Here is a 25293-nt window from a genome sequence, read left to right as displayed (position 1 = left end):
ATCTCTAATTCAGAGATGGTTTTCGTGGCTCTTCTCACCCTAACCATGACAAATTTCAGAACAGACTCACCTCAAAGGCCTTTGGCTTATCCTGGTCACTTGGGAGCCCACCCCTGAGGCTTAGAAACTGTTCCAGGGGATGTTTGATGACATCACCTGCTTAAGCTAGGGCCAGGCCGGCCAGAGCCCTCCCCGAGTAGAAGACCCCTGGGAATCTCCAGCCTCAGACTCGGATAGAATGGGATCCCAAATATGCAGACTAATTCCTCAGTTTAAAAATCCTTGTGTGGCTCAAGCTGGTTCTTCCTCCCTGCAAGTTGTGGCAGGGACACCCCTCAGCACAGCTAGGGCCTGGCAGAGACCCGGGCTGTGAGCCCAGATGGGGCCAAGGAGCCCAAGGGTCAGACCTCAGCCCCGGAGCCCCAGAGCGCAGAGAGCTTGGGAGCCAGCCGAGGCCTGTCACCAAGGCGCCACTCGGCTTTCTGGGGATCCGATGTGGTTTTTGACGTGTATTGACATTATATGTTGGGCAGCACAAAGCTGGGGATTCTTAAAGAGTCAAAAGAGCTGTCATGAGGGCCAGGAATGGCAAGCATCATCGCTCCACGGGTGGAGGAGGAGAGCAAAGCGGGAATGGGGCGGGGGTGGAGTTGCCACTTCCAAAGGATCTGCTTCCTGTACACATGCTCAGAAAGCACCAAACTGCTGCCCATTTTAGACAATTTAAGGAGCCTAGCCAACATTCTATGGCCAACGGAGAAGATCTTTCTTCCCCCCTTCCCTACAAACACTCACGAATAGCTGTGTTTCGTCTGCAGTGCTAAGGGAAGCGCCGCTTGCCCTGCACGCATGGACACGGTGCTGTTTATATGCATGTTTTCCTAGGCATTCCTGAAGCTCAAAGACCACTGCTCAAAGAGGAGAGCTAGAAAGTGAAACTATGACAAATAAACATTCCCAATTCATGTGCTGGTTCAAGCAAAACTGACCCCCCAAAGCTGGCAATAAATACAGTATTTTAAAAATTCAACAAATGCTAAATGGCACTATAAGCAGGTCCTATTCTAACTGCTTCCCAAATAGAAACCCATTTAATTTCATCTTCCTAACCATCCTAAAAGGTGTCCAGTCTAACAAATGAGGAAACTGAGGCACAGAGTCCTTAAATAACTTATCCGAAGTCACTTAGCTGGAGGCAGAGCTGGGCCTGGAGCCGCAGGAGTTGCCTCCAAAGCTTGTGTGCTCAGTCAAGTTCAGAAGTGCGCCATTCATTCGCAGGATGAGAGGGGTGGGGGTGGGTAGGTAGGAGCACCAGCTCTGGAACCAGGGATCTTGGTGGGAATCTTCCATCTGATACTTACTAGCTGTATGACCTTGCTTAACTTCCCTGAGCCTCACCTATAAATCAGGAATAAGGATTAAATGAGATAATACAAAGTGCCTAGTATACAACACTCAAGATGGTAAAGAATTTGCCTGCAACGCAGAGACCCAGGTTTGACCCCTAGGTGGGGAAGATCCCCCGAAGAAGGGAATGGCAACCCAGTCCAGTATTCTTGCCTGGAGAATTCCATGGACAGAGGAGCCTGGAAGGCTATAGATCATGGTGTCACAAAGAGTCAGATATGACTGAGTGACTAACACTTTAGTATATATTAATAACAAGTCCCTTAATAAATGAAAACTGTTATGGTTATTGCTAAACAAAGTAAGGGTTCTATTACTAGCAAGCGCCCCAGCTCCTCTCAGCAGATCCAATATGAAAGCCCACCCTAGGGCTTCCCTGGGTGGCTCAGTGGTAAAGAATCCACCTGCCAATGCAGGAGACACAGGTTCGATCCCTGGTCCAGGAAGACCCCACATGCTTTGGAGCAACCGAGCCCGTGTATTACTACTGAGCCTGTGCTCCAGAGCCTGTGCTCCGCAAGAAGAGAAGCCACTGCAATGGGAAGCCGGCGCACCGCAAAGAAGACCAGCCCCTGCTCACTGCAACTAGAGAAAAGCTGGCACAGCAAAAAAAGTCCCGGCACAGCCAAAGATAAATAAATACATAAAATTTTTTAAAAAGAAAGCCCACCTTAGATTTTGGGGTGTGCAGCAAGGGATCTCTAGAACCCCTGGGCTCCTCCAGAAGGCATCATCAAGACATCTGGTTTAGACCTTTCATTTTTGAAGGGAAATTAAAGCCCAGGGAGGAGCCTTTCCTAGCACCATTCAGCCAGGTCTCCCACAGTGCCCCCGGGGAGTCAAGGAGGTCACATTAAAAACGATCTGTATCCTCTGCTCAGCCCATGAGCTCCTGGTCTCACACTCAGAAATTCTAGGCATTTCGTCTACACTCCACTAGCCTCGCTATGACCTGCATTGAAAACAGCAAGGCTGCGAGGCTGTTTCAACTCATATTCCCGGTGACAGTCAGCCTTCACCGGACTCCCCTTTTCCCAGTATCCTCCACCAAGCCCCCAACCAGGCCAAGGTGACACTCAGCTTCCTCTAGGTTATCCAGGCTGCCGGGAGTCAGCAAAACCCTCAATCTCAGGGTGAAGAATTGTAAAACTTTGTCTTCATTTGCCTTTTATTAAAAAGCACAGGGAACACAACAAGGAGAATATTCTTAATGCCACAGAACCACACACTGAAAAATGGTTAAAATTGCAGTTTCTGCTATGTGTATTTTACCACAATAATAACACTCACCACAAAAACATAGAAAAGATGAAAAAGTTCTAGGGAGGGTTGGTGGTGATGATTGTGCAACAGTGCAAATGCACTTAATGCCACTGCATTGTACACTTCAAAATGGTTCAACTGGTCACATTTACACTATATATGTTCTTTTCTTTAACCACAATTAAAAACAGACACAACCAAAAAATGATCTCTGCCACTGACCTTCTTGCCTCTCCTCTGCTTTGGTCAGACTAATGCAGGTTTCTCAGAAGCCTTTACAGCATCTCTGGGAGGTCAGCTCTGAAAGGAGCCCCAGGTCAAGGGTTTGGCCTCCACTGGCCATTGCCTTGCTGTGTGGCCCTGGTTAGCAGCCTGACTCTCTGAGCTTCAGTTCTATGAGAGTAATGGAACTAGATGCCCTCCCACTCTGGACATTTTCTGATTCTGTGCTCTAAATCATTAAAGGATGCCCCCCAATCCCAAATCAGGAATTCTTGCTATCACAGCCCCAAGAGGGTAAAATAAGACTATAGGACTGGGGCTTGAGGCTAGTGGAGGGCGTGAAGGTTCTTAGAGGCCTAGAAGGAGAAGTCAGCTGGGGTTGTCATGGAGATGCATGGTACTAATAAACACACCCCCCTCTGGATGCCTGCTCATTCCTGCAGAGTTTATAAAGCACGCCCACATCTAGTACTCCCATGACCCTTTCACTCCACAAACATCCAGAAAGCCCATCCTCTGTGTCCGGCACTGGGCTAGACCAGGGTCATAAGACATCTCTGGCTTCCAGGAGACTCCTAGGGAGGAGAGAGGGGACAGCAGCATGGTCAGATCTTGCACTGGGCAGGCCAGGGCATGGTCAGGAGCAGGGGGCAGTTTGGGCAAAGGCCTAGAGGGGAGAGAGAGGTCTGGAGTGTGTGTTTGAAGGTACTTGGCCAGGACGACTCAGGGCAGGGCTAGGTCCTCTCAGAGGCAGTGCTATGTCCTAAACACACAGGCAGCCAGCGGAGAGGTCACCATCACATGGAAGAGGTTCACTGTCAGATTTGGGTGCAGGGGCTTCACTGGTGGCTCAGTGGGTAAAGAATCCGCCTGCCGACGCAGAAGACATGGCTTCGACCCCTGATCGGGGAAGACCCACATGCCGCGAAACGACGCTGCCCATGCACCACAGCTACTAAGCCTGTGCTCTGGAGCCGGCAGCTGCAACCATGGAAGCCCACTCGCCCTAGAGCCCACGCTCTGCTACAAGAGAAGCCACTGAAATGAAAAGCTTGTGCACTGCAACCAGAGAGAAGCCCCTGCTCCCCGCAACTCGAGGAAAGCCTGAGCAGCAGCGAAGACCCAGCACAGCCAAAAACACGTCAATTACTTATTTGTTAAACAAAGATTTGGGTGCAGACCATGACTCTGGGTGAGGAGTGGACTGAAAGGGGCGGGAGAGGGAGGGAGGCCTACTCAAGAGGCCACAGCAGCTGCTGGTGGAGGCCCTGGCATCCTGGACTATGGACGTCCAAGTGGGTCACTGACTATCCCTGCTGCGGAAAGTGAGGTTCTCCCAGGTCAGCTGACTGCCCCAAGCCAGGAGTGAGTTAGGAGATCTGAATTTGAGACCTCATACATGCTGAGACCCTAACCCCAGCTTTCCTTAGCAACCTGAGCTGCTTTCTAGGCCTCCAGGCACTTGCTGAGAGCTTAATACATGCCAGTTGTGAGTGCCTGCTGCTGCTAAGTCGCTTCAGCCGTGTCCAACTCTGTGTGACCCCATAGACGGCAGCCCACCAGGCTCCCCCGTCCCTGGGATTCTCCAGGCAAGAACACTGGAGTGGGTTGCCATTTCCTTCTCCAATGCATGAAAGTGAAAAGTGAAAGTGAAGTCAGTCATGTCTGACTCGTAGTGACCCCATGGACCGCAGCCTACCAGGCTCCTCCGTCCATGGGATTTTCCAGGCAAGAGTCCTGGAGTGGGCTGCCATTGCCTAACAGGTATTAATTCACGTAATCCTCCTGACAACCCTAGGATGGAAATACTCTTGTAATTCTGATGAGGAAACTCGGGCACAGAGAGGTTAAGTAACCTGCCTCAGATCACTTTATGTGGTAAGTGGCAGAGTCTGGATTAGAACAAGGCAGTTACAGCCAAAGACAGCCAGAACAATGAAGCCTTCTGAAGTGTGTGGGATGGAAGCTTCCGGAACAGGTAGTGGGAAGGGATGGGGGTAGTTCCCAGAAGTGAACAGAGGTGTGTGCACACCCTCTGGAGTAATGAGGGAATCTGTGTCCAGACATGGAGGAAGCAGCCTGATCAGGCATTCTGAGACCTGGGATTCAGGCTCAGTTCTGCCCCCAAACTTGCTGTGTGACCGTGGGCTCCTCATAGCCCTCTCTGAGCCTTGCGTTTTCTCACCTGAAACCTGGACACAAGATCTCCAGGACCCCTCCCCGTTCCAGCTGTACTCCTCTGGCTCATAGACCCATCCTTGCACACCCTCACCCCCAGACACTTTCAGAGACTAAGGCAGGGAAGGGACAGGACATGCGGGTGGGCTGTGCAGCAGAGAGAGAGGGGCAAAGGAGGGACTAACGCCTCTCCCCAAATCTAGCCAATAGCAGGAAATCCATTCCTCCTCCGTTCCCATCCTAGGTCTGGGCCTGGGGGCAGTAAACCCCACCCACCGCACTTCCCAGAGCCTGCAGCGACCCGGCTCCCACCACACTCTCCAGAGACAGGGCCTTGTTTAGAAAGTGTCTTCTGGAGCCTGAGTCACCAATCCCTGGGTGGTCTGGGGGAAACCACAAAGTTTCTGCAGGCACCATGACTGGGAAAGGGGGAGGATGGAGGTCCTGCTGCCACTTGTGACCTCAGCAACTCAGCCTGTTCTGTCTGGGACTCGGTTTCCCCCTGTGAACTGAAGGACCAGAACTGGAGCCTCAGACCCCCGCGAAGAAAGGCAGCCATGAGGCCTCTCTGCAACACTTGAGGCCATCCAAGGAGCTCAGGGAGGTTCCCAGCCTGGGCAGAGGGCAGGCCTGGGAGCAAGACTGCTCCAAGGTTGAGGCCCCTGGGTCCCCAGAGTTCAGCCCTCCAGACTCAAGGACGGTCCCCAGGGGGCAGGCCCACTCCAGCAAAGCCAGTCACAACCAGCACAAGAGAGGACATCGGACAAGACACCCAGCCCACATCTGAGACAGAGACGTGTCCTGTTCCCCAGGGAGCTTGGGCACAGGACAGTATTCCCATAAGCATCCATTTCTCCATCTGGAAAGAGGGACTGGCCAAGAACACCCTCGCAGAGGTTCTCGCTCCGTGGTATTAAGGACTCACGAACAGTTCATGTCAGTAATCACTGACTTGAAAAGGAGACAGATACAGTGACTCCGGGCCCATCCTCCCAACACAGCACGGCTCTGCTCACTGCACCCCAGGAGGACCAAGGCCTGGACAGCGGGGACAGCAGAGGAAGGGGGCACTCCTGGGAAGCTCGGGTCTGGGGTGGCAGAGGGGAGTGAAAGGGGCTGGGCTGGCTGACCTGGGTCTGAGACAGAATTAGAGGGGTGGAAAGAGTCCGCTGGCATAGCACTTTGGGAAATGAAGTAAAAATAGTGTAGTTCTTGGAGGATGTGGTGGCCATGATTCCCACCTCTGGGCACTTTTGTGTAGCAACACCACCCCCCCTCCCACACACACACACACCTGCCACCAACACACACACATACTTGTAGCAAGAATGGTTTGTGTGACCAATAGAACATGGCAGAAGTGATGGAATGACACTTCCGAGATAAGGTTAGGAAACACAGCAGCCTCACACTTGGTCTCTCTCTTTTGGATCAGTTGCTCTTAGGCAAGCCACGTCATGAGTGGCCCAATGGACAGGCCTACGTGGTGAGGAACTGAAGCCTCCAGCCAACAGCCACGTGAGCAGGCTTGGAAGTGGGTCCTCCAGGCCCAGTTAAGCCTCAGATGACTGCAGCCCTGGCCGACAGCTTGATTGCAGCCTCAAGAGACCCTGAATCAGAACCACCCAGCTAAGCTGCTCCCGCATTCCTGAGCACAGAAACTGTGATAATAAATGGTAGTTGTTTCAAGCTGCCAAGTTTTGGGATAATTTATTACGCAGCAATAGATAATACACAGGACTTCTCAGAGCATTTAATAGGCTAATGTAAATCTCCAAGAAAGAAGATATACAATGTAGCATTCCCCTTAGTTATTTGGCCAAGAAGGCCTTCTTTTTTTGAGTTTTCTCAAGAGAGGAAACTAATTTAATATGGCTCTGGTCCTACAATTAGATGTAAGTTCAAACCTTGGTCTGTTTCATGAGCTAGTCATTTACCCTTCCAGAACCTTTAACTTTTTCCCTTTTATAGAGTAGAAAGAAACCACCTGCCTTTGCATCAATCATGACGACAGCCCCAGATGGGCAGGTTCTGACCTACTTGGTGAGGGATCGGAGGGTAGCTTATTTAGGTTCTAAAAGGGAGTTTCACCCTGGGGCTCAGGGAGCTTCCACAAGGCCATTAAGTGGGTCCAACACCCACCATCTCAGTCTTTCTTCCACAGATCATTTCCCCAAAGTGGTGAGAATTAGTCCTCTAGTTTGCAGACAGCTCAGAGATGGGAGGTATGGACCCACATCTTCCCCATCAGACTGAGAGCTGGCGTAGGCCACAGCATGAGCCTCCCCCATCAGATTGGAAGCGTTTACCCAGGATGGATGGGCCATAAACTCCCCCCTCCTCCTCCTCCTGAATCCTGTGGATACCCCACAGCCATGGGAGGGAAGGATCAACAGAACCTTCTCTGGTCTTAAGAACAAACATAGGTCTTTCCTTCCTTTTCAGTGTAATTCCCTCTATTCTTTAACCACTAAAAGATTGAAATCAAGTTTCAAATGCCTGACTGGTCAGAAACCCACGGAAACCCTGCATATCCCTCTTTGTTAAAAAGAAGACAGTTAAAAAAAAAAAAAACTATAATGCGAATACTTTATTATCAACGAGTGACTGGTATTAGCTTTTTGTCTGGGCATTAATATTTCAGAAACCAGACACCAAACCCAGGCTTTTCCACCTGGCTCTGCTGTATCATTTTCTTTAAAGAAAAAAAAAACATAAAGAGGAAGGAGGAAGAGAAAGAAAATATATCTGTATTATAAGCCAAAGTGCGTCTTTCTTGTTTTGTCCATATACACACATTGCACCATACATAAATAATTACATTGTAAAAATGACTCCATAATTACAAGTATAATATATATTTCCATATAATATATAAAACTTTATATTAAATCTAGGTAGATGATATCTGGGGGGGGGGGGGTTCGTCCGTGGGGGCTGTGTCTCTGGGCACGGGGCCCCCCTGGCGGCGGGGCAGGTGGCGGGGGCGCTATCTGTGGTTGTTGAGAAGGATCTCGAGCCAGCAGGGGCAGGAGGTGATGAACTGCCGGGAGTAGCAGGGCCCCCAGCCCTTGGCGAAGCTGATGCGGACGCTGTTGGGGTCGTAGGGGCCGTCGGCGGCGTCGGGCTCGGGGCCGTGCTGGAGCAGGCCGGAGCGCTCGAAATCGAACACCTTGATGGAGTAGCCGGGAGGCACCTTGCGGACCACCAGGGCGCGGCCGCCGGGCGCGTCCAGCGTCGGGGAGTTGACGAAGATGGGGTGCTCGCCGCGGTTGTAGGCCCACACGCCGTCAGGCTCCTTGCTGAGCAGGATGCCGAAGCCGATCTTGCTGCGCGTGCGCCGCACCGACTCGCTGCGCTGCTCCAGGTTGAGCTGGCCCAGGCAGAAGCCGCTGCCCTGAGGTAGGTCGTAGAAGATGCTGACGGCCTGGTCGTACACCGCGTAGAGGCGGCCCACCCGCGTCCGGTGCTCCCAGTAGGCCACGCTGCACCAGTGGCTCGGCTTGGTGGCGTCCGGAGACATGCTGGCGTCTGCGGGGCAAGCACAGGGCACGCAGCTGTTATTGCCGGGCAGCGGAGGTGGTGTGGCTGCCTGGCCCGGGGAGAAGGGGGAGGTGCGTGGAGTTTCTAGCACCCCACAGACATGGGGAGCATCCACTGCGGGCCAGGCTGTCCTCAAACTTAACCCGCAGGCCCCCTCGCCCAGCCCCACCCACACACACACACAAAGGCAGGGCACCTACTGTGCCAGGTGCCACGGGCACCCAAACACGAGCCACACCCGGCTCCGGCCCACAGAGTTTTACAAGCCAGCGGAAGAGGGACACACACCCACACACCCAAGGGAGGGGCTGAACGGTGAGCACCTACATTGTTCTGGGTGCTGTGGTCTGCACTCGTCACTCCACACGTGACTCTCTGGGGCCTCCTGAAATGGCGAGGAGGCCACCTTCTCATTTTATAGATGAGGATCTGAGACTTGGCAGCCCAGGGTCACCCAGTTGGCGGGTGGCACCACCAGGATTTGAACCCACTCAGTCCAAGCCTCAACTTGAACAGAGTGGGGTGAGGTGCAAGTTAGTCGCTCAGTCATTTCCGACTCCTTGCGACCCTGTGGACTATAGCCCGGCAGGCTTCTGTGTCCATGTGATTCTCCAGGCAAGAATACTGGAATAGGTTGCTATTCCCTTCTCCAAGGGATCTTCCTGACCCAGGACTCAAACCCAGCTGTCCTGCATTGTAGGTGGATTCTTTACTGTGTGAGCTACCAGGGTGAGGCAATGGAGGGATGTAAATCACCCTTTGGAGGGGTCTCAGGAATCAGAAGGCAGGATAGGGTGGGGTAGGGGACGTGGCCCCCAGTATCTCTTGCAGCTGGGAATCACAGCTGCTCAATGCTGACGGCTCCCAGCCTCAGCCTTGAGTGTCATGCAGTCTCCCAGCAACCCCCACCCCCAGCCCCTCAGGTTGGCTCTCTTGGCAGGAAGTGGAGGTCTTCACCAGAACTGCAGCCGCTTCTGTGAGACAGAGAAATGAAGGGTCTCTAAGTGGGAAAGGAGATCGCTCCTCAAGGGCTCCAGTTTCCGAGCTGTTCCTCTCCAGACCCCACTTTCCCCAGTGACAGCAAAGATGTGGCCTGGATGAAGACTGGAATCCCTTTTCACTCCAGCTGGGAGCACCTCTATGCGTCTGCGTGAATTTAACAATTTCCTGAAACTAGGTATAGCAAGGGCCCTGTCTTGAAGGGCAGCCTCCTCCTCACTGCCCTCAGGCATGGCTGGCCTCAGATTCTGAAGCATTTTGACGCCTGGGCTCTCCTTTGAGCTCACGGCTCTGAGAAGCAGACTGCCCAGTGGGGTGATGTGTTTCCCACTCAGGCCCTTGGCTGGGGCTTTGGCAGAGGGAGAAGGCCTGCTGGAGGCCTGATGAGGACATAGTGAGGCCCTTTATAGCTCAGCTTCTCCCAGAGACACAGAGCAAAGTCCAGTCACACCTGAGGGAGAAAGCACTGCCAACAACTTCATTCAGGAACCTGGGTGAGGTCAGCTGTCTGCCTTCAGTTCAGTCCCGCCCAGACGTCCCAGAGCAGCAGGGTGACAGAGCTCCCGACGTTCCCTTATGTTCTGGGAGCGCCCAGCCAAGCAGGGAGCTGTGCACCTGAGGGGCTTCCTGTTAGGTTGCTTGCTCTGCTCTGCCTGGGGCTGGGCACAGTCTCAAAGGGTGGCATTAAGGTCCCAGCCACAGGGCCCCAGGCTAGCCCCTGAGGATGTATACTTTGTCTCATGGTCCCTACGCAGACCCCTCATGGTTCTAGCTGTGGTCAGAGTGGGGGAAATAGGCCCTGCTCCCTGCTCTCAGCTGACCTACCCCTCAGCCAGTGGGCACTAGGCCAGTCCCAGCAGCTGGGCAGCCAGGAGTACCCCACGCCCTTGTCCCTTTCTCTATCCATCCATCCATCTGGCCTTGGTCTGAGAGTTGTCAAGATGCAGAGGAGCAGCACCGTCCCAGCCTGGCTGTGAAACTCCGAAACCAACCTTCTCCTTAGAGGAGAATTCCGTCAGTGCTCCAGGCACAGAGGTGTGGAGGCAAAGAAATGTGCCTGGAGAATGCTGGGAGACAACACAGGCAGCAGGCACCTCTGAGTGCCCTCCGTAAGCCAGGTGACTTCTTCACAACGGCCTTGGTGCACCTGCTACCAGCCTTGTTTACAGGTGTGGAAACTGAGGCCCCAGGAGGTGCCATAACCGGCCAAGGGCACATGCTCACCAGTGCTGGGGCTGGCATCAGTGCCAGGCCACACTCTCGAGGGGAGCTCGTCTCCATACTCCAGACAGGCGCCCCACCTTCTCGGAGCCTCAGTCTCCCTATCTGTAACCATGACAGTTCTCGTGGGCTGTGAATCCCTAGAAGTGCTTACCCACAAGCTGGTGAGTCACAAACGAAAGACCTTCATCCCCTGAAGACTCACACAGTCCTACTGAGGGAGGGAGTGCTGCTGTCCCGCCGATAAGCACAGAGGGGCCACCCTAGTCATAAAGGGGCAGCTCTGCCCCAGGGTGTAGCCACTCATAAAAGCTTAAGAAGCACTTTAACAGAGAGAGGAGTAATGGGACCCTAGGGGTGGGGCACTTCCTCCCTCCCAGCTCCTAAAAGGCTTTTAATTCAAGGCCAGGTGGGCCTTCCTGTCCCACTCCTCAGCACCTCCAATCCCAGCCAAGCCAAACCAACTGTGCCCTCATCATCTAACCACCCCCCCAAACCCCAGTCAACACCTGTGTCCCGGGTCTTGTCACCTGTGTCCCGGGTCTTGTCCCAGTCAGTGCTCCTCACGGGGGATGGAACCCTATGCATGGGGATAAACCACCCACCCCGAGTTGCCCTGGGGCCCAGCCTGCCCCAGCTGTGGTGCTCCAGGACACCGCCTAGTCCAGGGCTCACCTCCTGTGGCCTCTGGATGAGCAGTAACACCTCATCAAGCCTGGGCTCTGGGCCAGGGCTTCCAAATTCCAAGGGATGGACTGCCGCCTCTGGGAAGCCCTCTCCGACCTCTCCCTCCTGTGTGCCTAGAGCCTCAAATGCAGCCTCGCTCTTGGCCTGAGCAGGGGTCTGTGTGGTTGGTCAGTGTCCCTGGCTGGCCTTGACTCTCAAGGAGGAATGGGTGGGTCTTAGTCCCCTCTGCGTCTGCCCCAAGTCTGCGGGTATCGTCCAGGGTGCTCTTGGAACACCCTGCAAGGGAAGGAGGAAGGAAACAGAATATATGCCAAGTGTGGGCATACTGCCGTCACCCTACCCCTTACTGGAATCCTTCCCAGTAGCTGGGGCTGATGGCCTCAGGCCTGAAAGCTGCTGGCCAAGGTCTAGGGTCTCAGGTCTCATCCTGAGACAGCAGCCCAGCAGGTGAGCCTGTCACCATGCCTGAGGCCTCCTTGTCTCCACCTAGCTCTCAGGGTCTCTGGGCTCCAGTGCTTGAGGGTCCCCCAGCACTATTTCATCCAGGGAGCCCCAATGCTCTGGAATTTCACAAACCAATACACTGTTTAATGGGTGTGGGATGGGAATATTACAAGGTTACTACAATTTTATTTTGTCACACACAGACTGGTTAAAAACCCCAAGACCATCTACTGTCACTAGCACAAAAGAAAGTATAATTTGATTCTCAAAAAATAGAGTATTTTAAAAATCAAATCAGAACATTTTAAAATACATTTACATTGTAAGAAATTTTCTTGTTTCTTTCATAATAGACCAGTGAAAACTCAGTCCTGAGAGTGGCCTGTGGGAACCATCAACTGAGTCCAGTGTCCTTGTGCCCCAAAGATGGTGCCGGGGGGGAGGGGTACCAGGTGACTTGCCCAAGGACATACAGCGGTAGGTGGCAGAAGTGGGACCAGAACTAGAGACCTCCGAATTCTAACCTAATGCTTGTCCCATGATCCGAAAGGTTTCCAAGTGAGACAGACCTAACTTTCACCACTGACTAGATATGTGGCCATGAACAAGTCACTGAATGTCCCCAAGCCTCAATCTCCCCATCTGTAAAATGGACTTGTTCATAATTGAGTACCTCAATTACACAGTCCCTCTTTGAACTTTCTGGCAACTCCAGCAGCAGATCAATTTGGAGCAGAAAGAAGCAGCTGTTTATCTGTCCCCATGCTGGCCTAACCCTTCAAAGGCCAGGGCTCCTTAGGTGTTGGGGGTCATGACCCAGGATCACCACCATGGGAGGTTACAACAGGACAATGGACAGCAGTGGCCTTTGCAAATTGTAAAGCACTTTACCAATGTTAAGCTTTAGCTCCCAGCCTGGTACCTGAAGTGCAAAGAGGTGCTCATTAAGTGAAGAAATAAAAGTGAAGCGATGAATAGCTGAACATGAGGGACACAGATGAGTGCTCCTGTGGCTCTGTTTACACACAAACGTGTATTCACATCTAATGCTGCGTGTTCACAAGCTAACAACGCTCTCTGCGAGTGAGCAGGCAGGCACGCCCAAACCCAGGGTCCCCTCTCCACTCCCCTGAGACGCAGAGCCCCACTCCACCCACCAGGCCGCTCATCTGCAGCCTGGGCTGCCTCTCGGGATGTGAGGGGACAGCCTCATCTGCAGCCTGGGCTGCCTCTCGGGATGCGAGGGGACAGCCTCATCTGCAGCAGATCCTTTTCTTCTCATGGTTCCAAGGCTGTGGTCCCGCCATCAGCCTAATTAGGAACCAGCTCCTTAATTGCAAATAAATACCGGGGAGTCAGACCCGAGTGAACAACATCAAAGATGACCGCTCTCTGACCGAAACTCCTGCTCGCTACCCCCTGCTCAGGGCCTGGCCTAGTTCCCAGCCAGACTCTGGGTCCCGGCTGGAAGGGTTCCGGGGGGAGGGGGAGAGGAGAGGCGCGGTCTGGCGTGATGTCTGGGGTGGGTCTGGAGGAGCAGCACCAGACCGGGGGGTCAGGAGTGCTGCAGTCAGGTGTCCTGTCTCCCAGCCCCAATCTGCAGGCGCGCTCTCTTCTCCCGGCCTCAGTCTTCCCCTCTGAACAGTGAGCTCTACGCGTCTATGACTTCATGAGTGTTCACAGCAGCTCTACCCATAATCACCCAAACCTGGAAAGCAGCTCAGATGTCCATGAGCAGGAGGATGGATGTTAATGGACTAAATGCTCATGCGTGTCCCTCCCCAAGTTCAGGTTGAAAATGCTAATCCCTGACGTGACAGTATTAGAAGATAGGGTCCTTGGGAAATGAGGAGCTCATGAACAGATCAGTGCCCTTTAAAAGAGACCCCAGAAAGCCCCCTCACTCCACTGTGTGAGACTATAGCAAGAATATGGCCATTTATGAACCAGGAAATGGCTCTCACTAGAGACCAGATTTACCAGCAAGCATTTTGATCTTGGATTTCCCAGACTCCAGAACTGTGAGAAATAAATATGTATTATTTAGGCCACCCAATTTAGGGTACCATTGTGATTACAGCCCAAACAGACTATGATAATGGATAAACAAAAATAAGGCACATCCATTCAGTACAAGAGGGCTTCCCAGGTGGTGCAGTGGTAAATTCCCACCTGCCAATGCAGGAGACGCAAGAGACTCAGGTTGGATCCGTGGGTTAGGAAGATCCCCGGGAGGAGGAAATGGCAACCCACTCCAGTAGTCTCGCTGAGAAAATCCTGTGGACAGAGGAGCCTGGAGGGCTACAATCCATAGGGTTTCAAAGAGTCAGATACAACTGAGCATGCACGCAATATAGTGGAACACGATTCACCAGTAAAAAGTAATAAACTACTGAAACACACCCCAACGTGGGTGCATCTCAGATGCATCTGGCTGAGTGAAAGAAGCCAGACCCAAAAGATGTGCTGTCTCCACTGATATGAAATTCTTAAGTAGACAAAACGAAGCTAAAGTGACAGAAATCAGAACAGGGATTACCTCTGGGGAGTAATCCCTGGGGATGAGGAAACTTCCTGGGGTGCTGGAAACGTTTGCTGTCTTCAACAGCAGGAACTCGGGTATACACACTGTCAAAAATCATGACCTGCGCACTGAAGAACTGTGCAATGCATCGTAGGTATGACGCCTTGAAAGGATGACAACAAAGATAGAAATGTGCTGCCAGGCCAGCCCTCTGTGGCTTGTCCTAAAAGTGGTCTCAGCAGGGCTCCCAGGGGGCCAGGGGACAGGCCGAACAAGGGTGGCCTGGCCTCTGGGTGGCGCCCACATTCCTGCCACCAGAGGGTGGTGGATGCCTGTCGTGGGCAGGAGGAGACTGGCCCAGCAGAAGGTCCCCTCCCCTGCACTGCAGCCAGCCCCTCCGATGGCTGGCATTCCTTCCTCTGGGCCTCTTGACCAAGTGAGGGTCCTGTGAGCCCAATGTGTAATTTTGTGGGGGTGCTGGGGCACCTAGGGGGCCAACTGTAGTCTGGGGAAGGTGGGGAAAACTGAAATACCAAGGAAAGCCTTTAGGTTCTTTGAATCAGCAGCTTTCTGTCAAAACAAAGGGCAGGAACGTTCCTGTGTGCTCCCCCGTGGGCTGCACACTCCAAAAGCCTGAACAACGCAATGCAGCCTGTTTCCCTTGTGACTTCCCCTTTCCGCCGTGCCAGACTGCCCTGGACTTGCCCACCCTGGGAGGCGAACCAGAGAAGTGCCCAGATGAAAGTCTCCGGATCGCTTAGACTCCAAGGAAGGGAAATGTGAAGGCTCCGGGCATTCGCAGGAAGCTGGCCCTGAGTCCCCCAGGCTCCAGCGCCTAGCTGGGCTGCTCAGGCCTCCTCCATGTTCAAAGCTTTGGCTGCTGCTTCACACCCCCTTGGGCCACAGCAGCCTCACTGCCTTTCCGGGGGCTGGCCCAGCCACACCTTAAATGAACAATGAAACAAGGGCAGACCCCACCGAGAGCTGGGAAGGGAGGCTCAGAGAAGCTAAGTGACTTGCCCAGGGTCACCCAGCAAGTTGGTGGCAGAGCCAAGGAGGAGCCTAGGGGCTGACTTTTCCAATCCCCTTTGCACAGAGCCCTGCTGGGGCCGCCTGCCCTCCTGGAAAACTCCTTTCTTCTGGCCCATGTCATGCCCGCGGCTTTTAAGTTCCCATCCAACCAGGAGCTTTTTCATCTGCGGCTCTCAGGCCTGGGAGTAATTACGTGGCCCTGCATCTGGTTAACCTAACACCCCTTTAAAAGCCTTGTTTGCCCATTAGATAAGTAGTTTTTGTTATCAAACTAAAGGGGGGAAGAGAAGTTTCCACTTAACCTTCCTTTGTCATTTTAAGCTGCAGAAATGGCTTCAGGTTTTGCAGCAAGTCTAAAGATGCAGCATTAATTAGAGGCTCTTTTTTTTTCCGCTTCGTTAAGGGAGGGGGAGACCCGTCCTTTATTCACTGAGATCCGGCAGTAAAAGCAGAGAAGGAATGCGCACAGGGCCATGTTAATGGTCAACAGCTTAGAATGAGCCTCTCTGCTGAAAGCTTTCCAAAAGCAGAGCCCAGCTGACAGGAGTTTCCTCTTATTCGCTCCCACCCGCCCCTCCCCACCCCCACCTCAACTCCAGCACCTTTGGCCCCTGGAGGAAGCCAGGCTTCCAAGAGGAAGTTCCTAATCGGTCATTACATCACGGGCGGTCTGGCCACCACCGCCGCCTTCACGGGGTCCACCTTGGGGGCTCATTCAGCCGCTGGTCTCTGGGCCAAGGACTGTTTGGCCACCGCTTTGCAGACAGTTGACTAGCCGCTCTGCTGGGGGCAGGAGGGCGGGGGGTTACCCCCTGGACAGCAGTGAAGCAGGCAAAGGGAAAATGACAACAGGAGGAGGGAGTCCAGGAAATTCGTGGTCCATGTGGCCAAAACTCAGGATTCTGCAGATGCAAAACTGAGGCCCCAAGAGGGAAAGGAACTGGCCAGGGCTACAGGAGAGATTCACAATAGACTGGCAGCTAGGACCAGTTGGGTGTCTCCTGCATAGGGTCCAGGAGCAAAGCTGCCTATGTGTGTGAATCTCAGCCCTGCCACTCACCAGCAGTGAAATCTTGGGTAAGTGCTTTCACTCCCTGGGCCTCAGTTTCCTAATCTGTAAAATGGGGATGCAATCAGCGCTTACTGCCTCGAGCTGGTGGGATTAATTTCAAGCGCATAAAATAATGCCTGGTTCAAAATAAGCACTCGGTAAGTAACAGCTATTCTTTTTCACTAGTGTTATTACCACTGTATATCTTATCTCTAATTGTATAAATTATTTAACAGATTGGTTCAGCCTGAATAGTTCATAAGGGTATTCATATTAGGTTAGGTAATGTGCCAGTGGAATTGAGAATCAAGGGGAAATGCTAAGAAGAGGCACACTAGTAGTAAGAACAATAAAATGAACCCGCCAGTAGTAATAGTAGTAATGATGATGATGATATACCAGCCAACATCTAATGAACTTTTACCAAATGCTAAGCAGAGTAGGAAGCACTTTAAACGCACTGTCTCATCATACTGTTCATTCTCTTAGCAATTCCCATTTTTAGACGCCGCTGAGGCCTGAAAGTCAGGTAGTGAGTCCAGAGTCCTCACCTAAGAAGCTGCAGATAAATCTGGGATCCAAGCTCATGTCTAGCTGGAGATTGGGGACTTTGCATTGCTCTCTCATGGTTACAACCTATAAGCTGCAAAACCCCAGAGGCCTGCAGGGTAATGGCACAGAATCTGTGTTCTAACAGCCCATCCATGTCCACTCCAAGCCGGCACTTGGCGGCTTTATAAAGATTGGATGTTCAAAGTGGTCTTTAGATGTGGCGATATGGAGGCCCCAACAGACACTGCCCACCTTTGGTGGGTTTTCAACAACCATGCCTTCTAACAACCATCTATGGACCCCTATGCAGCCCTGCGAACATATATTTTTTCAGTGTTTCAGTACAGTTTCTCCCATGGACTCCCATCTCCACTCCTCGACACAAGGAGCGTGTTCTACACGTACTGCAGTAATGGTGGGTGACCAGGGCTGCTGACCCTGGCTGAGTAATTGGAGGGTGTGGGGGGTGCCGGGTGCTCTCTGCTCTGCACCCAGTTCAGGAGGCAGGATCACCCCCATTCTCTGAGGACAGACCCCAAGTCACAGAGGCCACAGAGCAGGGCTGCGTGGGAATCCTGACCGGATGGCCTGACTCCGAGCCCGCTTCTCTCTGCTGGGCCCTGCATGCTGCCGCTGCTCTGCTGGGAGGCCCAGGGAGCCGCCGCCCTGAGGGGTTTAGAGGGAGTAAGCGCTGTCAGTGGCCAGCCTGCTGAGTCGTCGCTGGTCTTCTCTAAGAACAGTCCTGCTGGACCCAGTGGGATTCTTTCACCCTTGGCACCTTGACCCCTGCCTGCTCAGTCCCATGTCTCCTGCAGAACCAGGTGGCGGCCTGGGCTGAGGTGGGTAAGGTTTCTGTTATTTAATCTCCTGCAGTATGCGAATGGATCCTGAAAAGATGAGCTCCTCTTGCAACCCTGGCATAAAACAAGCTCTCATCTGGGCCCTACTACACAGGCCTGCTAAGGGTGTCCTCCACACGTAGTATCCCCGGAGCCCACCAGGACCTACCACTTCCATCAGCATCCTTCTCGCCCTGCTGCCCCTGTAAGCTTTTCTGAGGTTCTCTGGGCCTGGGGGCTGTGGCTTTTCTCCCCAGGCCTTGGTGCTTTGTGGTCCAAGCTTCCTTCTTAAAAACATTCTGCAGGCAGGCCCAGCTCTGAGAGCCACACTGAGGCTGCCATCAGATCACTCTCCATCAGAGCTGAGCATCAGACTGTACCCCAGAAACACAGGCAGGCCTACCTGGCCCGGTCCGACGGTCCTAAAGGAAGCCCCAACACCCTATGCTGGACAAGACGCCAAAGAGGCAGCAAGGAGATCAAACCAGTCAACCCTAAAGGAAATCAACCCTGAATATTCACTGGAAGGACTGATGCTGAAGCTGAAGCTCCAATACTCTGACCACCTGATGCAAAAAGCCGACTCATTGGAAAAGACCCTGATGCTGAGAAAGATTGAGGGCAAGACGAGAAGAGGGCAACAGAGGATGAGATGGTTGGATGCCATCACTGACTAAATGGACATGAATTTGAGTAAACTCCAGGAGATAGTGAAAGACAGGGAAGTCTGGTGGGCTGCAGTCCACGGAGTGGTAAAGAGTTGGGTATGACTTAGTGACTGAAAAACAACCGCAAGGAGGCTGAGCGGGAGAACCTCTCAGACTTCAGGCAGAAATTCGAGTCTAGGTGGGAGAATTCTGGTTCCCTGTGTCCTGGAGGGAAGGACGGTGAAAAGCGTCAGTCTCCAAGGGGAGGGGAGGGGAGAGCCGGCGATAAGCAGCTTATAAAATCAGCCCCACGTTTTCCAGAAGGAACCAGTTTCTGCAACAAAAGACTCTGAACTTTGCTCCCATTCCAGGTCGTCTTTTGTTTTATCACAAAGTCAGGGCTCTGAGTAAGTTTGTTTGTTTCCTTAGCCAGAGACCCCCTGGGGTGGGAAAGCCTGGCTCTTCATATTAACCCTGGAAAGATTCTAAAAGAGCACTGTGTGCGCACAATGACGAAGCTGGGTACCTGGGTCCCCAGGAGAGGCAGCAGTTGTGAGAAGGGAAGGCCCCCTCTCCCCTGCCCCCGTCCTCCCTGCCTGCGAGTCAGCCTTGCTGATGGCTGAACTCCTGAATTCTCACAGGAGCCAGGCCCTGGCTGCTCTTCGGGGTTCCTGTCTTGGGGGAGAGTGGGTTTTCACCTGAGCCTTCAGATGCCAAAGTTCACTGACTCAACCCCACCTTGACTTCCCTGTTGAATCCGAGAACACAGAGAACCAAGTCGGCCCTTTGGGGGTTCAGACGGGGACAGCCTGCGCAGGCGTCAGAAGTGGGGGGAAACGGTCTCTGAAAATTGGCGATGTGCTTCAAGGAAGTCCATTTGGGGACACGCTCCTGCCCTGTTGGGGGAATTCAGGGCACCTCCATTTCTCTTTTATTTCCCAAATACAATATGAGTTTTATTGGCAAACCTCCTGCCTCAGACTTCTTCCTGGACCTAATGGAAAGCCATACAAGCAAAGAACCTTAAAACTGCCCTCAATCAACTTGTCTCGGAGGCAGGAACCTACCCTGCTGCAGAAACATCCCAGGGGAGGTCCCGACCACCCAGGCCCCTCAAACCCCTGGCTCCACCGTCCCCTGTGAGGGGGAGCCTTTAGCTCCCTGAGCCTTGAACGCCTCCCCCGCCCGACCCCCAGGTGTACTTTGTCCATCCCACTCTCTCTTGATCTGGAAAGTTCCGAGAGAGCACAGGCAGCAGAGAGGTGAACTAGTGCAGATCCTAACAACTGGATTACTGTGAGCAGGGGACTACAACTCTGAGTGTAGAGACCAGCTAGAACTGGGGGGCCCAGTTCAAAATGAAAAGGCAGGGTTCCTTGTTCAAAATGTATCCAGAATTTCAGTAGTGAAAGCGGAGCCTTAAACTGAGCAGAGGCCCCTTCTCTGCACAAGGCCCTGAGCAGGGCACACATCATGGAACACCCATGAAGCTAGTGCAACTCACTCCAAGGGGTCAAGGTTGGGGGACGGGTTCATGACAGCCGTTAACGACAGTAACTGGCACTTGATGGACATGAGATTCTTCCTCCATTCCCCAAAGTACATCAGACTCTTACTCAACTACCAAGGCCCCAATGTCACCTCCTTTGAAAAGCCTTCCTGAGTCCCTGGGTCTGCACCACTCAGCCCCTCCTCCATGATGCTCTTTGATGCCGGCATCAGGAGGGCGTGTGTCTCTACCTCACCCACCTGCAAGCAGGCTGGCCGGGGATTTGCCTCTGCCCTTCCCACGCTGGGATCAGGCACCCTGCCTCCTGACCAAGACGCTGTCAATAACAGGAGATGACTGGAATCTCGCATCTGAGGGCTGGGCGGGCACTTGGGAAATCATCGGATTTTCCCCAGGTTGGAAAAAACGCAGCAGCCATGCCATTCGCATTGAACAGATGACAGACACCAAGGTGGCCTAGAAGCCAGGGCATGGAGCCAGGGAGGGAGAAGCAACATCCCTGTTTGCTGATCTTCACAATGCAACCCAGCCAATGGAACGCCAGATGAGCTCGCTATGTGCCACATTTGTTTCAATAAAGCAAAATCACCTGAAGCCTACAGTCACCTTGTTTGGCAATGGGGGTGGACTTAATTTCTCAGGCTTGCTAGGTCTGTGAGGGTGAATGGAACAGGGAGCATGGCTCTCCATAGAAATGCCAGAGAACAGGATGGGAGCTGATTTTCTCATTTGCAAAGCTCTCAAAGATATGCCTCACCTAACACCAGCTTGTTGTTATTTACCAATGAACCAGTATCATGTGACCTCTGCAAGTCAAATATGCCTTATTTACATTAAAGATGCGCTTTGGGATGCGTTTTGGGTGGCTCAGATGGTAAATAATGTGCCTGCAATGCAGAAGACCCAGGTTAGATCCCTGGGTTAGAAAGATCTGGAGAAGGAAATGGCTACCCACTCCAGTATTCTTGCCTGGAGAATTCCATGGACAGAGGAGACTGGCAGCCTACAGTCATGGGGTTGAAAGGAGTTGGACATGACTGAGCAACTAACACTTCGGGATAAACACCCCCAAATTAAAGTCCCAGGGGCAGAGGCATTCAATTTACAAATAATCCTTGCATTGAAACCTTATCTTTAAACACTAAGGCACCTAATCCATATCTCTTTAGTGAAGGCAGGGTCCTACATACTGGATTTTCTTCAAGTGAGGCTTGCCTGGATCATTCTTACACATTTCTGGAGCAAACAAGGATGCTTTATAATAAGCAAAAAGCTAATATTGACTGGAGAGATCATTAAGCCACAATTAAATATTCATATTTGCTGCAAAGAACACAGTAGCATGAGATTTAAAGGTTCCTTACAAAAATGTTGCAAAATGACCAGGACTTGGCAGAAGCTCATCCCTGCTAGTCGGCCTCCTGTTTGCAGTCGCGCTACTGTGCGCAGCTGGAGCTGCTGGGCGCCATCCCTGCCCAAGCTCCAAGCTGCCTGGAAAGGGATGGCTTGTTTGATGTGGGGCTAGAGGTGCGGAGGAGGAGCAAGTCAGGCAACCGTCCATCACAGCAGGCCTGCAGGTGGACACAGACTCATAGACTTGCACCCCATGCCTCAACCCCAAGTCCAGGGTCAGTTTCCAAAGCAGAAGGAAGCAGCCAAGCTTGGTTCTCGCAGCCCCTATAGCCCAAGTCAAGAAGTTGGTTCTCCCCCAATCAGTGGTGATGGTAGGATGCTGTTTCTAACTGTGGCTGCTGCTGCTGCTGCTGCTGCTAAGTCACTTCAGTCGTGTCCGACTCTGTGCGACCCCACAGACGGCAGCTCACCAGGCTCCCCCGTCCCTAGGATTCTCCAGGCAAGAACACTGGAGTGGGTTGCCATTTCCTTCTCCAATGCATGAAAGTGAAAAGTGAAAGTGAAGTCGTTCAGTTGTGTCCGACTCTTCGCGACCCCATGGACTGCAGCCTGCCAGGCTCCTCCATCCATGGGATTTTCCAGGCAAGAGTACTGGAGTGGGGTGCCATTGCCTTCTCCGTCTAACTGGGTTTTCCAATTCTCCAAGTCCATTCATAAAGGACCCCTTTTTAGGTTATGGCCTATAGAGTTCAGAGAGGCTGGGTGACTGCCCACAGGGTTAATGAGGAAGGAGGATCAGGGTTCATCCCTGTCTCTGGAGGCCAAAGATGCTCCCCCGTCTGTCGGTTCCACTGTCAGCCAAGCATCTTGGGAAAGTGAGCCATTGGCTCAGTAAGTCCCTCAGAGTAATTTTTTAATCTGTGTCCAGATACACATGGGCACACAAGCTGCGGGACTCAAGTCAATGCAGCAAAGTGTGGGAGCAATGTCACAGCTGTCAACTGTGCTTCTGTTTGGTCTCCTATTCCCAAGGCTAACTTTTCAGTAGAGAGAGGTACAAGGCTTGTTTGCCATGACCCAGTGCCTAATTCTTTTTAACATACTTATCTGTACTTATTTGCCTATGCCTGCTCTTCGCTGCAACACACAGGATCTTCAATGTTTGCTGACGTGTGGATCTTTAGTTGCAGCATGTGAACTCCTGGTTTCAGGATGTGGGATCTAGTTCCCTGACCAGGGATCGAACCTGGGTCCCAACATTGGGAGCTTGGAGTCTTAGCCACTGAACCACCAGGGAAGTTCCCAGTTCGTAATTCTTAACGTCTTCTATGAAAGACAAAGAGCCCAGGTAGATACCTGGGCTGAACGCAACAGATGGCAACACCCAAGTGCGTTCTAGAACTACGTCCGCCTCCTCCATAGGGCTGTTTGCAGCCACAGGGACCTGCATGACAAGGGCGGGGAAGGAGTGCCTTTCCTGAATCTGAAGTCTGAAGCAACTCTAGTAGGGGAAGGAGGTTGGATAATCGTGTCTACTTGACCAAGTGGCACACACCTGACATGCATGGGCCCAGCAAACATTAGCAGGACTTCGCCAAGTAATGATCCTGCCGCTGCTGGGCCAATACTGAGGCCTCCATTCATCCCATGGGAATTCAGGGGCTCTCAGTCACCATCTGTCCCCACACGCCATCTCATTTAACCCTGAGAACAACCCTAGGAGGTGGGCAGAATCTTACAGTGGAGGCAATGGAGGGTCATTGAAGTTAAGCCCTGGGCTCAAGGTCACAAAGTCAATCAGCCATAATTTGAACCCAGGAGAACCAGACTCCATAGCCACTCTTCCTCCCATCCTTCTTGCAGAGGGTGACCTGATGGGCACTCAGCTTCTAGCCTACACAATTTCCAACAGGCAGTTAGCCAGCCTCTCTCCTGGTCCTCTCCTAGGGGTTTGACCAACACCTCCTCCACCGAGGCTGGCGCCTGTCCCCCCACTCCTCCCACCTCCCTTCCCCGTGGGCACAATTGGCTCTGCATTCCTGGAGTGCAGGCCCAAGAAGGAGGATCCGAAGTAATTCAGCTCATAAATCACAGCCATTGTGAATTTCCCTTTTAGCCACAGGCAAAGTCAAACTTTTCCTTCCCCCACTGCAGTTAACCACTCTCGGTTCACTGTATCTCTCCTGGCTCTTTCTGGCCAGGAGCCAGCACTCAATTATTAATTAATCTGGGAGGTGCAGGTTGCATTCTTGGCCACCTAACCACTTCCTCCCTGGTCAGGAACTCACAGGCAAGGCCCTTTCAGTTACATCAAGAGTCTCACAACATCCCAGCCCTATCCCGTGGCCATAACTGCAAGAAAGGATGCTTCATACCAGAGTTAAAAATAACAGCAGAAAACCCAAACACCCAGAAGTCTCCTTTTCCAACCCCATCCCAGAGTGTCTACCCTACCTGTGTGCAAAAGCATAGCATGCCTGTTTCCCATCTGTAGAACGGGGCTACATCCCCCTCAACATGTGTGTGTGCGCGTGTGTGCGTCTGTGCATGTGTATGTGTGTGTGTGTGTGTAGGCAGGGGGAAGGTGGTGCTCCTAACTTCACCTGTTCACTTTTTAGCCTCAGGAAAAGGTTAAATGATGAATAAAAATAATGGGAGCTGGGTAACCAGAGGGCAGGAGAGGCTACAGCTGTGTTCAGTTTTATTCAAGTGGTTCGGGTGAGTTCGGGCGTGAGGAAGAGGATAGAACTGTGAGCCCCTCTTTGGGTCAAGTCTTTGGGAGGTCTTTATACAGACAAACACCCCAAGAAAAGTGGGGATCAACAGAACAAGGCGACCAACCTCAGTGTGAAATGTAGTCCCCTGTAACAGCGAGGTTCAATTGTGAAATCAGAGCAAAGCTCTCCTGAGATCAGTGCCAAAGCCTTGGGCTAAGTGGCACCATTAATTCCTGATTAGAAGTCACGCTGAAGGGTGGATGCCAATGCTAGTGGGTGAACGTCAAAAGTAAGCTGTAAGACCAGTGAAGGACAAAAACAATAGAGAGGTTAGCCATGAAATTAAAAGATGCTTTCTCCTTGAAAGGAAAGCTATGACAAACCTAGACAGCGTATTAAAAAAGCAAGGACATTACCTTGCTGACAAAGGTTCGTCTAGTCAAAGCTATGGTTTTTCCAGTGATCATGTATGGATGTGAGAGTTGGACTATAAAGAAAGCTGAGCGCTTAAGAATTGATGCTTTTGAACTGTGGTGTTGGAGAAGACGCGTGAGAGTCCCTTGGACTACAAGGAGATCCAACCAGTCCATCGTAAAGGAAATCGGTCCTGAATATTCATTGGAAGGACTGATGCTGAAGCTGAAGCTCCAATACTTTGGTCACCTGATGCGAAGAGCTGACTCATTGGAAAAGACCCTGATGCTGGGAAAGATTGAAGGCAAAGGAAAAGAGTGTGGCAGAGGATGAGGTGGCTAGATAGCATCACTGACTCCATAGATATGAGTCTGAGCAAACCCCAGGAGATAGTGAAGGACAGGGAAGACTGGTGTGTGGCAGGCCACTGGGTCACAAAGAGTTGGACGTGACAGCAACTGAACAATGACAACATATCATTATATGTTCATACATATGGTCATATTTGGTCATATATGGCCATAAATAAAGGAGAAATGTCTGTTGTTGCTGGAAACTGCTGCCAAGTATCCTTTGGTCATCTCTGCTCCTCCATCCTCCACTGGCCACGTACGCATCCCCCAGGAGTCAGCCTCACCACAGTGTCCCAGTTAAGCTCTGCAAACTCAAGCCCTCAGGGTTTAGTCTAGG

At 52.3% G+C, this 25293-nt stretch overlaps 1 protein-coding gene across 2 annotated transcripts in view; it reads right to left on the bottom strand.

Moving 5' to 3' along the window:
- Positions 1-7645: 7645 nt before the first annotated feature.
- Positions 7646-25293, bottom strand: part of SMAD6 (SMAD family member 6) — a 77592-nt gene continuing 59944 nt past the window's right edge. For both annotated transcript variants that reach the window (XM_004010255.6, XM_042252070.2), the window contains one exon: positions 7646-8601. In XM_004010255.6, the coding sequence (XP_004010304.2) occupies positions 8060-8601 (542 nt within the window). In that variant the 3' untranslated portion in view covers positions 7646-8059. The remainder of the gene's footprint in view (positions 8602-25293) is intronic.

Source organism: Ovis aries, chromosome 7, assembly GCF_016772045.2.
Source record: "Ovis aries strain OAR_USU_Benz2616 breed Rambouillet chromosome 7, ARS-UI_Ramb_v3.0, whole genome shotgun sequence".
NCBI lineage: Eukaryota > Metazoa > Chordata > Mammalia > Artiodactyla > Bovidae > Ovis > Ovis aries.
The sequence above is the reverse complement of the archived record's forward strand: the minus strand, read 5'-3'. Positions and strand labels throughout refer to the sequence as shown.